This window comes from Oryzias melastigma, linkage group LG8 (assembly GCF_002922805.2).
Source record: "Oryzias melastigma strain HK-1 linkage group LG8, ASM292280v2, whole genome shotgun sequence".
Taxonomy (NCBI): domain Eukaryota; kingdom Metazoa; phylum Chordata; class Actinopteri; order Beloniformes; family Adrianichthyidae; genus Oryzias; species Oryzias melastigma.
Window position 1 is genome coordinate 24,315,744 of NC_050519.1, and position 16,416 is coordinate 24,332,159.

Below are 16,416 nucleotides of genomic sequence, written 5' to 3' on the forward strand. Positions count from 1 at the left end.
ACTCCCAGGTTTCTCTTCTGTCCTCCTGAACAGCACAAAACAGTTTACATGATCAGTAAGCGCAGTCTCACTGGAATATGAGGGAGCTTGACAATCAGAGGGTAGTATGTCTGGGCGCCCTATCCTGACATTAATGAATTTAAAGTCCCCCTTAAATGAAAATCCTGTTTTATAACGTGTCTGTGTTTCATTTTTCTTCTGACAGAGAGCAAATATAATAAGAAATCATATTTCTCCTTTTAAATCAGTCAAACTGTCTTGGACAGACTCTGTTTGAATGAATGATCTTCTTTCCATCAACAGCTCTGCTGCACATGCACTAAACCCTCATCTGTTCCTAGTGTCTAGTTCAGGTTCTGGAGAAGAGAAGATGGTATCTTCACATTGACTGCAGTCAAATGAGCCGCCGTTCACATTTCTGTGGTCAAATCAGCATCACTGGATTTTTGGTGTGAGTTTCATCCAATACTTACGGTAGCAGGACTGAGAACGCTGGAAAATCTCCACCAGACTCCACGGAGCTTCTTGATGTGACCACGGAAATGTGAACGGCGGCTCATTTGACCGCAGTTGGAAAGGATTGTAAATCAATGAAAGAGCATTTTGATGTTAGCTTTGATTATTTTATCAAGAACTCTGAGAAACCAATGATTGAATGTATTGATCACAGTCAATAAACATTGGAGAATTAGCTAAAAGAGTCTTTGGTGAACTGGAAGGAGAAAGAATCAGGATTTTGGAGGAAGTTCTGTCCATGAAGATCTTCACTTCCTCGTCCAGCTGACATCTGGATCAGAACCATACGGCTGGACATTACCCAGATTGATGGATGTTTTTATGTAGCAGAAGTGAAGATTTATGCTAGAGAGACACAGAGCTATCATAATCAGACAGGGGTGGAATCATTAAAGCCACGCCCCCTCAGAGGAGATTTTGGAAACAGAGGCTTCTGATCAACATGAAAAATGTCTTTTTAAGACATTTAGGTTGTGGGATTTTGGTTAAAAACTTCATAATCATCATTAAAACACTACTGAGTACATATTTTTAAATGACAGTAATTGTCAACTACAAGACACTCCTGAACTCCTCTTAAGATGCACTAGCTCCTCCTTCTGTGACCCTCCACAGACTCAGACAACCCTAAAACCTGCACAGGTCCATGTGACTAAGACGGTGTTTTGTTATGAAGCATCAACTCCTTCATGTGATTCTTTACATGATCTGAACATCTCCTCTGACCAATAACATCCTCTAGCCATAACCAGTCATCCAGCAGCACAAGAGCAGCTGTGAAAGGGCTCTGAGGACGATGGAGGAGAAGAATCCCACAGATTCTGCAGAACTTTGATAAAGATTCAGAGAAAGACTATATAAAGTTAAACTTTTGATCAAACTTCAGTTCAAAGATAAACTAAAATACTCCTTAAAATGTCAAACCATAAATCCAAACCATGATAGAACTGAGCCCAAAATTCTGCAGCCACTTCACAAAAAGTACTAAACTCACTAACTTGAAAACATTTGCAGATTGCAGAGACAAAAAATGCAAATCCAAAAAAATTATCTGTATTTGTCTGCTCAGAAATGAATCCAGGTGTGTTTGAAGAGGAAGAAACACCTTAAATTGAATCTAAAGCTGATCGTGAATTATAAGATGTTTAACCCTTTAACATCAGAGCTCCAGTGTTTTTGTTCTTTGATTTTCTGTATTTTTTTCAACAGTTAACATGATAATTCCAGCAGATTGCTGAAATTATCATGTTAACTGTTGAAAAGTTAAAGATTTTGTGTTTAGAGTCACTGATGATGCCTCGGGTCTTAAAGCAGGGGTGTCAAACTCAATCGCACAGGGGCCAAAATCTAAAACACCCCTTAGATCACGGACTGAACAGGATAAACATTTATTGAACACTCTAAAACTACATTTTAAAACATTAAAACCATAACCTTTGAACAAAATTATGAACTAGATATATAGCATTACCTACAACAATGCTAGTGTGAATGCTGTAAGATGAATTTGGCCACTGAAGATGCTGAAATTGCTGAAAAACTGAAGCTGAGAGCCAGCTAAAATATTAGCTAAATGCCAAATTAGCCTAAAAAAAACTTAGATTAGCCAACACAGCTAATAAAGCTGAAAAAAATGGTTAAACTTCAAAACAGCCTAAAAAGCTGAAAAAAGCCTAAATTAGCCAAACAGCTAGCATGTAGTTGAAATATTGGCTAAACTCCAAAACAGACTAAAAAACCTTAATAAATGCCGAACTAGTCCAAAAAATCTAGCAGAATGACAATTTTTAAAAGTTTAAAACTGTAACTTTTTAACATAATTATGAATAATAAAAAAGCAGGAATATTATTCCAGAATAAATCAACTTAAACCTTAAATAACTTTCGGTATTTTACTCTCCATAAAAATATATTTAGTCAAAATTATACAAGTTAGAAATGAGTTCAAGATAACATCGGATCATTAATAACAATAAAATAGAATTACCTGGAGGGCCGGATCCGGCCCCCGGGCCTTGACTTTGACACGTGTGTCTTCAAGGGTTAAAGAGCTGATGCAAATCAGTGAAAATGTTTACAACTCAGATAAAAGTGTGTCAGAGCCCACACAGACAAGACCTCAAAAGGATGATTACATCTCTGGACGTATTCATGCACATCTATGACAAAAGACAGCAGTTCTGTTTACAGGTTATCAAACCTGTAGCAGGAAGACATGTGTATGTGTGTGGGTGTGTGGGGTGGGGGGTTATCAGAGCTTAGAGGGTGGGGTGAGGGAGGGAATGTGCTGAGGAAGATGAGCTGGAGATTACCCGTCCGTGGTTTCATCTGAGGAAGCTGCAGCAGGTTGGAAGAGTCTGCTCCTGTTCACAGCACCTACAAGAGGAGTCCAGGCCGGTTCTGACCCGTGTCCCGCACTTATTCTGCCAGTTTCAGGTTCCTGTACTAGTCAGACTGTTAGTGGTTAGAACTCTTTGAATCTGGTCTTGGAGATAACGTCATTTTCTCTCCACGTCAGTGTAGATGCGAGCAGCTTCTCATTGGTGAGCGGGGGGTGGGGGGTCTTTGCTTTGGGCCTCAGGGATGGCACCGGACGTGGAGAGGATCATCGCGAGCATCAGCATCGGAGACCAGGACACGGTTCAACTCCTGCTGGACAGCTACAATACCCAGGTTACGGTTGCCATGACTACTGCATCAGAACGGCACGAGAAACATTTATGCTTGTAACCATGGAAACAGTGTGGATGGCCTGGTGAGACAGGCTGTCATTGGCTGGATTCCTGTTCATCTGTCTTTGAATGCAACCATCCCCACCGTTCCCCCCTCCCCCATACACTGAACACTCAAAGTAACTTAGTTTATATCAGTGGAGCTCTGTCATGGAGTAAACTGCATTTGAGTGAACCATGAAGCTATGTCATGACAGTAGGAAATACCGTCATGCTTTTGGGGAAGTTTGTTTTAAGAACCAGTAATGGCAGAATCAAATGTAAACATAAGCGTGATAACTTCTGTGTTTTCTCTCCACAGTATGCAGACTGCTTCTTCTTTGACTCTGAGGCGCAGGAGAGAAAACAGGTCAGAAACAGAGATGTCCCATCTACCCTCATGCAGCTTCTACTGCCCCCTCCTACTGGGCTGCACAACTTTCCAGTGGATTTAGAAGTTAGGGAACAGAGGTTGAGTTCTATTGGAATTATATCCAGCAAACTCCGTCCTGGTGATGGATTTATAATGAACATTTCACTCAGGATTGTTTGTTTAATATGTTAGCCTTTATTAGCTATGATGCTAGCGTCTTTTTACCACTGAGACACGGGTCATCTTCAGACCTGCAAACCCTCAGCTGTGCTGGCAGAACCACTGCCAGACATTGCAACGGCTCCAAACAATAAGCTTCTGGACCAGCTGAAAAATTCTCAACCTCCTCAGAAAGTTCTGTGGAGATTCTCACATTCTCAATCATAGATCAAAGTTACACCTCTGCCGCTCAGTCTTCTCCACTGGTCCCGCCCCCTTTTTTGGGGGCATTTTTCAAATCTGGGCTGAGAATGGAGTCAACCTCCAACTACCCTGTTTGGTTACCCTTTAAACAGACTCTTTAAAAAGCAAAGTGGACAAAAGTAATGGGTCCCAGACATGGGCAACTCCAGGCCTCGAGGACTGCTGTCCTGCATGTTTTCTAACACACCCTGCTCTGGCTGGACACACCTGCACCAGGTAATCAGTAGTGAGGAGGGCTAGTTCAGAGGTTTGCAAATTGAGGCTCCAGAGCCACGTCTGGCTTTCTACCCCTCCACTGTGGCTCTCTGGTTGATGAAAAACAAAAAGCTTTCAGTTTAAAAAGTGTTTTAACGTTAGAAAGTTATATTTATGAATTTCTGGCTAAGAAGCACCACAAATATTTAAAAGCATGCCTTTTTTTCATGGCTGACGTTATACAACCTACCACTAGATTTGCTCCATCAAGATGATTCTATTCAACACAGGAAGTCTTTTATTTTGAAAGGAAGTCTTGTGAACCTCTGTTTAATAGTTTGTATTTCTCATAAAAGAATAATAACATAAATCATAAAAGTATAAAGGATGTGTGGCTCCTACTGAGTCGTGGTCAGTGAGAAATCGACCCAAATGGCTCTTTAAGGCTTCGATATCTGGAAATCAAGCAGACACAGCGGCCCTCGAGGCCTGGAGTTGCCTTTAATGGGAACCCTCCATCATCAGGATTTGTTTGAACCAGAAGGACTTCACAGAAATCACCCCAGTGTTGGAAGGAAACTGTACAAATGAGCCAAACTCAAATTTCCCACAATGCAATTTGACAGATCTGGACAGAACTTCGGGGAGAATCTCTTTTGAACAGATGGGACCAAACTGGAGCTGCTTGATCTCAGCTCCTTGTTCACAAACAGAAATGAAGTACTCGACCCATACTGCTGTGAAACATGGAGGAGGTTCAGTCATGGTCTGGGCTGCTTTTCTGAATGTCACAAAGGATATCTTGAATCAGATATAACATGTCGATCATTTTATTTTATTGTTATTAATGACCCGATGTTATTTTGTGCTCATTTCTAACTTGTATAATTTTGACAAAATATATTTTTATAGAAAAATATTTAAAGTTATTTAAGGTTTAAGTTGATTTATTCTGGAATAATATTCCTGCTTTTTATTATTCATAATTATGTTATAAAGTTTTAGAGTGTTGTATAAATGTTTATCCTGTCTGTCTCAATCTAAGGAGTGTTTTGGATTTTGGCCCCTGTGGGATTGAGTTTGACGCCCTGAGACATAATAATATGTCAAATGTATTGGGATCTATAATCCAGCACTATATTGAGCAAAGACACTTAGCCTCCGGCTCACAGCTGCAGGACCAGGTTCTCCAGGACGTTTGACTCTTCGCTCTGGTGACGTCCTTGTAGAGAAAGCTGCAGCTCAGGAGGAGGAGCTTTTGGTGGTCTCAGCTAAACTCCTTCATCAGTGTGTGAGTGCATCTTTATGCATTCATGCAGGTCATCACATCCTCTCCATTTCTGGAGTTTGGTTCTGGTTTCTCTGGAGCAGAAGTTCTTCCTCGTTGTGCTGCCTATACCAAGAGATGGTGCTCTCTCAGAACTGCCCTTCAGGTCTTCTCCACACTTTGACTTTACACTCCGTCTTTGGCAGAATCCAGATGAACACAGAGTCCCTTCACGTGTTCTGGCTCATGTTACTGATAGCAGGCTGCAGTCTGTGCTGCACGGTCTGATCAGATAGCTGTCAACCCTGACTGCACATCCCTGAAAGACCGCCAGTCGATTCTACGTTTATCTGGGCAGTCTGGCTTCACTTTAACTTCTTCCTCTTTGTGTTTTTCTGCATGCGATGCTGCTGCTGCTGTTCAACCCTGCACAAACGGCTGCAGCAACAGCGGCTGGATGAGGTAAACAAACAGAGATGTGCTGACGGTGTAAGCTGGAAAGGTGCTTAGATGCTTCATCACCTTCAGCGTGTGCGTGCGCGTCTGTCTCCAGGGCAGACCGCTAATCGTGAGCAGCAAAGCCGCTTGAACCTCATGACTCATGTTACCTTCCCCGTCCTCCACTCCACAAACATGCTGACGCTGCAAAACTCTGCCAGTGTGTTGAGAGGGAGTCATGAAAGCATAAATATTTTTAAAAAATCAGACAAAAGGAGTTTGGCATCTATACATGTTTTACACATACATTTCAGTAATCTTGGTATCAAAACATTCAGCGTGTCCAGCACATTACTGCTTGTAATTTTGGTACTCATAAACTTAATAGTTTTTGAAATATTGAGCAAATTAAGCCCCAAATGTTTGAAATGACTGAATGAGAAATTGCTCAAATCCTTCAAAAACTTTGTGCACTTTGAAACTTGTAAATTTCTGCATACTTTCAGCTAGACACACTATTCAAACTTTAAAATGTTCAGCAGCTATTGGGAGTTTATGCTATTTTAGCAACTTGTTACCTGTTTTAGCTAATTTAGACAAAATGCAAAAATATTGGCATAATTAGCCATTTTTCCAGTTATTTCCACTAATTTGGAGTTTAGCTAATATTTTAACAATATGCTAGCTGATTTGGCAAAATTAGCATTTTTCCATTTTCTTCTTTTTTGGGGGCTAATTTGTCCTTTTGCTAATATTTTAGCAAGCTTTCAGCATTTTCAGCTAGCTATCAGGACTAGCATTTTCAACAGCCACATTCAGCTTACAGCATTCGCACTAGCATTATTGCAGGTAATGTTATATATCTAGTTCTGGTTTAGTTTCTGCGCATTTTGGAAGTTAGCTGTTTAGTTTAATTTGAAATATACAGACAAAAAGCCGCTGACTGAAATTCTGTAGGTGTATTATAGTCATAGACCTTCACCACGAACGGTCAGGTTCTGCACCCTCTTCTGCAGTTGCTGTGCTTGTAGTTATTGGTTTTGTCTTTTGGTTTGTTAGTTCAGGAAGATGAAGGTGAGGGAGTGTGCTTCTAACTCTGATTCTGATGAGGACTCAGACGAAGAGAAACCCGATCTTCTCCTCCGTCAGGTAAAGTACCTATGATGTTTTATGTCACAATCAGCAAATGAAAGGTCAGAACCTGTTGAAACAGAGTTTTCCCTCTTTCAGAAAAGTGCTTAATAATTGAGAAAATGCTTTTAAAAAGAAAAAAATAACTAAAAAGAAAGGCAGGGCTGCACGGTGGTGCAGTGGTTAGCGCTCTTGCCTCACAGCAAGAAGGCTCAGGTTCAAATCCCGGATGGGGGAGCTGAACCAGAACCACCAACGGGGACCTTTCTGTGTGGAGTTTGCATGTTCTCCCCGTGCATGCGTGGGTTTTCTCCGGGGACTCCGGCTTCCTCCCACCATCCAAAAACATGCTTCATAGGTTAATTGAATTCTCTAAATTACCCCTCAGTGTGTGATAGTCCCTGCAACAGACTGGCTTCCTGTCCCGGGTGTATCCTGCCTTCGCTCAGGAGTGCTGAGGTTAGATTCCGGTCCCTCCATGGTGGAGTGAGCCGTCGACACGACGGATCTCAGGTCACGATTGTTTTTCAATGGGTGTGTCGATGTGCATAGAGGTCAAACAGACTCAACTGCAGACATCACATGGAAAGCTGACGGTCGACCCGCTGCCCGCCCCCCCGCTTCTCGCTGGGGTATCAGCGACATTCTGGTGGCAAAGCCAACACCTGCCGGCCTGGGATGATCCTCACTAGAGCCCCTTTAGAAAAACCGTGCCAGCGCGAGTAGCTGGGGTCAGTGCTTGATCAGGAGAGGCTATGTGTTACGCACCACTGGGCCAACGGCAACTGGGAATTGACCCAGCCAGTGGTGTAGGGGGTAACACACCCCAGCCACCACTCCATGACCCCAAAATTGACAAAATGAGTTTAGAAAATGGATGGATGGAAAAAGGAAGGCATACATACTCAGACGAACATGTGATGATATTTAGGTCTGAGGTAACTTAACTTTTGGTTGTTTTTTCTTTTTTCTGATTTGGCCGCATCTACCTCTCTGAACACTAGGGTTGGGTACCAAAATTCTGTTCCAAATAGGAACCTTTATGATTCACGTGGTTCTACTGAAACGGAAAGAAGCTGCTGCAAATGATGACACATTTCAGTGCTTAGTTTCATTTACAGTCCATTTGTCTTAGGACATGTCAGTCACTGTTACTGCGTTCAGCACTTTGAAGTTCTGGCCAGTCCTTTTTCCTTTCCTGTCATAGTGGGCGGGCTCATAGAAAACCACTGGTGGGGCGAACACGAGCACGCACAGCGCTTGAATGTCTGGCTTCATTTCACAGCAGGTCACAGAAATCTGACAGGTCGCTGTGTTGCATCAGCCAATCAGAAACTTAGCTTTGTTAATGTGACGTTTTCAGTGACCTGGTAAAATACTAATCTAATACGAGCGTTTTGTCCCGTCGCAGAGCGGCGGTTCTCTGGCTGCTGTCACCCTCCCGGACTTCAGCGGAGCTCACTCGCTCCACAGTCCAGGAGACAGAGCGTCTGCTCGGGTCTCCTGGACTGTGATCTTTTTCTTGTTTTTGTCGAGACAATAATAGAATAGAATAGAATAGAATAGAATAGAATAGAATAGAATAGAATAGAATAGAATGGAATAAAATAGAATTCAACTTTATTGTCATTGCACATATCTCAGGTACACAGCAACGAAATGCAGTCTGCATCCATCCAGAGTGCTTTAGCAGGTATAAATATGTATCTACAATGTGCAAAGTGGAATAAATAACAGTGAGAGGGTATAAACAAGTATTTACAGTATGAAACAGTACAGGTGAAATTCAACATATAATGTGCAGGTAGTGGTGATCAGTCCATTTGTTATTGTGAGTGATTTAGAAAAAAATACAGTCAGAGTGGTGTTGTGGCTAGGTTGTCAGGAGGCAGAGTTCAGGAGTGTGGTAGCAGTTGGGAAGAAACTGTTCCGGAACCTGGTGGTTTTAGTCCGCAGACTCCTGTAACGCCTGCCAGAGGGCAGAGGAGTGAAGAGTCTGTGTGCTGGGTGGTTGGAGTCCTTTATGATTTTTCCTGCCCTTTTCAGACATCGCTTCTTGTAGATGTCCTTTATGGCAGGAAGTGGTGCTCCAGTGACATGCTGGGCAATTTTCACCACCCTCTGCAGTGCCTTCCGGTCTGCAGCAGAGCAGCTCCCGTACCAAACTGTAATACAGTTGGTTAGGATGCTCTCGATGGTGCAGCGGTAAAAGTTCACCAGGATGTTGGTGGACAGGTGGTTCCTCCTCAGAGTCCTCAGGAAGAAGAGGCGTTGGTGAGCTTTCTTTACCACCTTGGAGCATGCCGTTGTCCAGGAGAGGTCCTCAGAAATGTGGACTCCAAGAAACTTAAAGCTGTCCACACGCTCCACCACCTTCCCTTTGATGTGGATGGGTGCGTGTGGGTCAGCGTTCTTCCTGAAGTCCACGATAAGCTCCTTGGTCTTCTCTCTGTTGAGCAGCAGATTGTTGATGTCACACCAATCTGCCAGACGATCCACCTCCTCCCTGTAGGCAGCCTCATCATTGTCCTTGATGAGGCCGATCACCGTGGTGTCATCTGCAAACTTTATGATGGTGTTGGAGCTGTTGACAGGTTTGCAGTCGTGGGTGAGGAAGGAGTAGAGGAAGGGGCTCATCACGCAGCCTTGGGGTACGCCGGTATTAATGGTGATTGTGGATGAACAGCAGTTATCCAGTCGGACATACTGGGGGCGGCTGGTCAGTAAGTCCAGTAACCAGTTGCACATGAGGGAGCCAATTCTAAGGTCTGTGAGTTTTGCCATTAGTTGTGAAGGGATGACTGTGTTGAACGCTGAACTGAAGTCCAGGAACAGCATTCTGGCGTAGGTGTCCAGGTGAGAGAGGACAGAGTGCAGTGCTATGGATACTGCATCCTCTGTGCTCCTGTTCTGCCGGTATGCAAATTGGTGGGGGTCCAGGGTGGGGGGGGCATGATTTGAGGTGTGTTAAGACCAGCCGCTCAAAGCACTTTGTGATGATGGGGTGAGGGCTATCGGGCGGTAGTCATTGAGATTTGTTGGGTTGGAGTTCTTTGGTAGTGGTACAATGGTGGTGGATTTGAAGCAGGTCGGTACCACAGCACAGGCCAAGGACAGGTTGAATATGTCCGTCAGTACTCCTGCTAGTTCTCCAGAACATGCTCTTAGAACACGTCCGGGGATCCCATCAGGACCAGCAGCCTTGTGAACTGTAATCCTGCTCAACACTGCTCCTACGTCTGTCGGGGAAAGAGTCAGTGGTTGGTGGTCTGGAGTCACAGCTGCTTTGGTTGCAGTTGTCACATTCTCTCTCTCAAAGCGAGCATAGAAGTTGTTGAGCTCGTTGAGGAAGGAGGCGTCAGACGAGGTGGGGGAGGGGTTGATGGTCCTGTAGTCAGTGATGATCTGAAGTCCTTGCCACATACGTCAGGGGGTTGAAGTTGGAGAAGTGTTCCTCTATCTTCTTTTTGTATGCCTGCTTGGCCTTCTTGATTCCCTCGCTGCGCTGTAGGCCTGCACTTCTCCTGACCTAAAGGCGGTATTCCGAGCTTTAAGCCGAAGACAGACGTCCCGGGTCATCCATGGCTTCTGGTTGGGGTACATGGTGATCTGTTTGTGGCTGGTGACGCTGTCTACAGTGGTGGAGATGTGCTCCAGCACAGATGAAGCATACTGGTTCAGGACTGTGTGGTTGAATCTGGCCCAATCTGTGTTCTTGAACCGGTCCTGAAGCACAGCATCTGTCCCCTCTGGCCACAATAACAAAGGTCCCCTGTTTTCCCCCCTCTCGGGTTTATGCGGAACAGCCTTCAAGCTCAGTAAGTCACAGAAACACCACTCCCCGAGTAAGATCAAAGCCCAGGAAGCGAGAAAATCTTTGAAGGATTTCATTTTTGTAGATTTTAGTGGAACTCTTCATAAAAAATAAACAGGCATCATCTGAGAAGGATCACATTTTTGACAGGCGAAATTTGCAGTGCGGCGAAAGAGGGGTGGACCGCCGGTTTGCGGAGTAAGAGGGGAGAATTGCCAGTTTGCGTAGAAAGAGGGGCGGATCGCGGGTTTATGCGAAAGGGGGCGGACCTCCGGTTTGTGGCGAAAGAGGGGCGGACCTCCGGTTTGTGCGAAAAAGGGGCGGACCGCTGGTTTGCGGAGAAAGAGGGGCGGATCGCCGGTTTGCGGGGAAAGAGGGGCGGACCTCCGGTTTGTGCGAAAAAGGGGTGGACCGCTGGTTTGCGGAGAAAGAGGGGCGGATCGCCAGTTTGCGGGGAAAGAGGGGTGGACCTCCGGTTTGCGGGGAAAGAGGGATGGGCCGCTGGCTTGTGGCGAAAGAGAGGCGGACCTCCAGTTTGTGGCGAAAGAGAGGCGGACCTCCGGTTTGCAGAGAAAGAGGGGCGGACCGCCGGTTTGCGGTTTGGAGGTTGTGTAGCTCTGATTTATTAGGAACAGCCATCTTCTCAAAAAGCTACGACACCCAAAACCTCAATTTTTGATGAGGAGGTCTTAATGATTCGTCAACATGTGACTTGGGAATGAAGATGTGTTGATTTGGGAAGATGTAGGCATTATTTGTTATTACTGAAGTACAGAAATTGGCACAAATTACTAACCGAAACCAAGACAAAAGAACCACTTTGGCATCGGAACCGAATAAAAGTCAACCAGTAAACAACCCAAGTGAACAGTGTCTTGATGGGGATATTCTTTCTTGTATTAAGCTTCAACCTATTTTAAATTGATCTGCACAGGGTGCTTTGCATTACCTTCACTGATCCTTTTAAACGCCGCAGTGATAAAACACACCTGAGGTGTCTGCATTGAAACAGGTGTTCATGGTTACCAGCTTTCCACCCTCCAGCACACTCCCCCCATTGGTCCTTTTATCTTCTGACAGAATAATAGTCGTCCATGTTTTAACTTCACTCTGCATGCTGTTGTCTGAGCTGAAACTTTCCTTTCAGCTTCACTGTTTGTCTGTTTTCTGCATTTCTCGTCACAGGATCTGGCTGCAGCCCTGCTGTCCTTCGTCAGCGGTCAGCTGCAGCCGGCTGTGTTACGGGTGTGTCTGCACACCCTGCGCATCCTCTCCCGTGACTGCAGGGCCTTGGGGCCCATGGTCTCCGACACAGCCCTGTTCACCTTGGCTCACCTGGGTGGCATACTCACAAACAAGGCAAAGGGGGAACAAACTCCTGGCTGCAGGGAGACGCTGGACGCCGACGGCACCTCTGACGTTTCGCTTTCTGAAGCTGTGAGAGCTGCTGCCACCACACATACCTCAACTGTCTGCAGCTCCAGGTGGAGGGGGGGCGAAGAACGAATGCTGGTCCCAGGAAAAAGAGACACCCGGGAGGAGGACAGTGAGGATGAAGAGAAGGAGGAGGATGGGGAGGTGTGCAGGAAGGAAGCCATGAAGGTCTTGTGTAATATCATCTACAACAGCCCCCACGCTCAGCAGAGGGCCAGTGCACTCAGGTGACTCAGCCTCCTTTTTTATGACCAGGGTGGTGAGGCCAGAAAACTGCGTTCGCAGTGGTCTTTTACTTAAGATCTCAATTTCTTTTCTTTATGTCATCTATCCTCATAAAAATGCCACAGGAACATGTTAAAATCATTAAACTCAAACTCTTTAACATTAATGTAACTTTTCAACTGTTAACACGATCATTCCAGCAGATTTTAAAGGAGAAAAGCGGCTTGATTGAAAAGTTATAGTAAATCAAAGAACGGAAACACTGACGATCCAGTGTTAAAGGTTTAAAAAGCACAGGAAAAAACGAGTATTTTGACTGACATAAGACTCATCCTGACAGCTTCTGACTAAAAACCATGTGTTATCTCAGCGTCTGTGTGGATGTGACTCACTGCCTCAGACAGCAGCATTCCCGCCATCAGCATGTGACTCTGGAAAGGAATCAAACCACTGCTCACACATCTCACAGGAAGCTAAATAATTCTGCAGTTTCACGGCTGAATTCATTCATTTATTCGGGTTTAATTAAATGTTGGATATTCTCGTTCAGGGAAGGTGGCTGGACGGAGTGAAGTCTACCAGCTGCTTAGCAACCCCTGACTTAACTGTGTTTCTGCTTCCATGGAAGACTGATGCAGGGGCTGTGGGAGAGTCTGAAGGAGGGCATCTGGAGTAGGGTGCCCCCCAGTGGCCAGTTCTACAAGCTGCGGCTGCTGTTCCTTCTGACGGCTCTGAGGCCGGAGCTCCGCCTGCAGCTGCAACAGGTACAGCAAACCCTGCACTATGCTGCTATGCTGGGAGATCAGCAGATGTGAACGCAGGTTTCTAGGAACGGACACCAGAGTGTGGAGTCAGAAATGTTCCTGTTTGAGGAAAATCTCAGGAATCATTTTAAATGTGTGACTTCCAGATAAGAAGCTCCGCTTCAATGAGATATTTCTCCAATTCTATCTTAATCATGGTAGAACTATAAAATTACAACACAAGCATCCATCGTCTTTAGTCACACAACTATCATGGAGATCAGCAGAGGGGGCGTGGCCTGTGACATCAGCAGCTTTCAGCAGCTGCTCACTGTTCTGATTTGGTGATGTTCTGGTCTGTTCAGGAGCGCGGCGTGCCGGTCCTGACCAAAGCCTTGGAGCAGTGTCTGGTAGCCAGGTGGGAAGATGGATGTGAGGGGGTGATTGACAACGAAGCCCCGCCCATTTCCAAAAGGCGCTCCCAGGACATCATTGAGATTCTCAAGACTCTCTTCAACATCGCTCACAGGTTCCACAAGCAGGAACCAGATGAGGTGAGTACACTCCCCACACCCCCACCACCACCATCATAAACACATTCGCATTTTGTGAGTTTAAGGATTACCCTGGGCTGCACAGTGGTGTAGTGGTTAGCCTCAAAGTGGAAATGTCCTGGTTTGAATCCCAGCTGGGACCTTTCTGTGTGTTGTTTTTGTGTTCTCCTGGTGCATGTGAGGGTCCAAAAACATGCCTCATAGATACATTTGTGTCTGTAATTTTTCCTGGGTGTGCACGTGAGAGTGTGTGAGTGTGGTCCTGCACTATCGGACCAGGGTGAACTGCACCTTCACTCAACAGGAGCTGCACTGACTCCTACTGCCCTATGAAAGGAGTTCAGGGGTTCTGAAAATGGATGGATGGATGGACAGTAGGATGAACGAACGAACGGGCGGATGGAACGTAGGATGGATGGATTGATTTTCTCCTTTTTATTGATAACTCTGGAATCTTGCTTTATATCATAGCAGCAGGAGATCTGTCGTCTGCTTTCAACAGACGTATCCTGTGAAAACATGGGGAGTGCAAGCTTGACATGATGACGGACCACAAGAGAGTAAACATTGAGAACACTGTGAAACAAGAGAGGACATCATCCTGAACAGGATTTCCTTCATTTTCTTTTGGAAAAGCTCGGTTTCCTTATTGGAGAGTCACTGAATCCCTGCAGCTGTTACAATCTGGGCTGGAGTCAACGTTTTTTGGTATTTTTTAAGGCAAGTTTGAGTTTAAAAACCTGAACTTGTGTGTCCTCTGTTACATAGAGGTCAGCCCTCAGCAGTCCTCATAACACTGGAGTTCCTGTGTTTATTTTCTTTTTCTTTGAAGCTGCTTTTCTCCTTCAGAATCCACTGGAATCACGTTGATCGTGTTAACAGTTGTAAAGTAAAGGTGTGTTAAAAATCAAAGGGTTAACAGTTAGGATGGACCTGCAGGTGCGTATGCTCTACTAATACCTCTTAAGTCCGTTTTCACCAGTCCAAAAGTTTCCGTGGTGCAGCAAGGCCTACAGCTCACACATGTCACTATCTTCTCATGTGCTGCTGCAGAGGCTCAAAAGCAGGAACCGTTCTCAGGAACCGTTCACAGGAATCGTTCTCAGGAATCGTTCTCAGGAACCGTTCTCAGGAATCGTTCTCAGGAACATTCGCTTCCTGGTGTCAAAGGAGAACTGTTCTCTTTCACAGGAGGAAGCTGGTCTCTGTCGCCACCTGGCGGCCGTGCTGCGCCGTTGCCTGCTGCTTTCCTGTGACGGGGAGGACACGCTGGAGGAGCTTCAGGGGTCAGAGGGCAGTTTGCTGGGTCAGCAGTGAGGGAGGCGGAGGACGCTCCTGCTGTCAGACGCTCTCCTCTGTCTGTGCAGGCACACGGTGAACATCCTGTCGGCACTGCCGCTCACCTGTCTGGACGTCATGGTGGCGGTGCCAGTGGAGGGGGCCTCGCACAAGTGTGAGGGGGTCAACATGGACTGTGTGCACGCTCTGTTGTTGTTCATGGATCGACGCCTGAACAGGGTGAGAGCGTGTTAGCAATAGAACCTTGACCTGAATCGGGGAGTAGTTCCCCACTACTTACATCACTGCTGCACATGTTTGCAGGTGTTTACAGTATGTTGAAGGTTTTCAAATATGTTGAGCTTACACTTAAGAGGGACTTATTACTTATTGTTTGATTGCATTACATCAGGCTTAGTATGAGACAGCTGAAATAGTTTCCCTCATTGTTGCTCATTAACAAATTAAAATGAGGAATTTTCTGAATTTTTAGTTTTTTGTTGTTGTTTTTGTTGTAATAGATAAATCACATATTGAATCAAAACAAAACCCAAAATTGGAGGTTTGAACCAAATGGTGAGAAAAGAGAATCTCGAGTTAGCACCAGGATTTGATCAAATCTCTTACTGCTTTCAGTCAAAACTTCTACTTATCTATAAACTACATTATACGCTGAGAATCATAAACAAACACTTTCTGCTCTCATGTACATCCCATTTAATGTACGACAAACCCAGAGGGAATAAAAGCTTTTCCCCTCCAGGATTCAGAATAAAATCCTCTCCAGACGAGCGCACCTTTATGGCGGTAACCTGAGGGCTGAAGGTCAAAGTTAGAACAGACTCGGAATTGGAAGTAACTCTATTTATAATTACATTTTAAAACTGCTGCAATGGACTGGCGACCTGTCCAGCATGTACGTCGCCTTTGCCAACAACAGCTGGGGTAGGCTCCAGCAACACTATGACCGATTAGAGTCAGAATCAGAAATATTTTATTGTCATTGTCATAGGCTGCTATTTCACCCAACACAAAAAAACAACAAATTAAAATGGGGTCAATTGAACCAAACATAACTTAGAAAATCAAGAACAAAAGCTGAAACCAACTGAACCAAAACTGACCCCCCAACAGGAAACACCAGGGAGGTTTTACACTGGATGATCAGACCAATGACACATGTGTAAAGTTAAATACATTTATGTCAAATTTTCTGCAGAAAAAATGAAGAAATCTAACAAATGACCTTAACTTAAATTTGGCCTCACAGTCATTGTTGCACAAGGAGCTTGTGACAATGAAAATCTCAGTGCT

At 44.9% G+C, this 16,416-nt stretch overlaps 1 protein-coding gene across 2 annotated transcripts in view; it reads left to right on the forward strand.

The window, feature by feature from the left end:
* The first annotated feature begins 2,847 nt into the window (after window positions 1-2,847).
* Window positions 2,848-16,416, forward strand: part of si:ch211-195b15.7 (synembryn-A) — a 17,386-nt gene continuing 3,817 nt past the window's right edge. Inside the window, exons 1-10 of one of the 2 annotated variants that reach the window (XM_024271429.1) lie at window positions 2,848-2,952; window positions 3,035-3,189; window positions 3,550-3,597; window positions 5,930-5,947; window positions 6,983-7,072; window positions 12,054-12,529; window positions 13,156-13,291; window positions 13,636-13,824; window positions 15,016-15,110; window positions 15,192-15,342. In XM_024271429.1, coding sequence (XP_024127197.1) covers window positions 3,100-3,189; window positions 3,550-3,597; window positions 5,930-5,947; window positions 6,983-7,072; window positions 12,054-12,529; window positions 13,156-13,291; window positions 13,636-13,824; window positions 15,016-15,110; window positions 15,192-15,342 — 1,293 coding nt within the window. In that variant the 5' untranslated portion in view covers window positions 2,848-2,952; window positions 3,035-3,099. Of the gene's footprint in view, window positions 2,953-3,034; window positions 3,190-3,382; window positions 3,598-5,929; window positions 5,948-6,982; window positions 7,073-12,053; window positions 12,530-13,155; window positions 13,292-13,635; window positions 13,825-15,015; window positions 15,111-15,191; window positions 15,343-16,416 lie in introns of those variants that run through there. The other variant, XM_024271428.2, reaches the window with a different exon arrangement.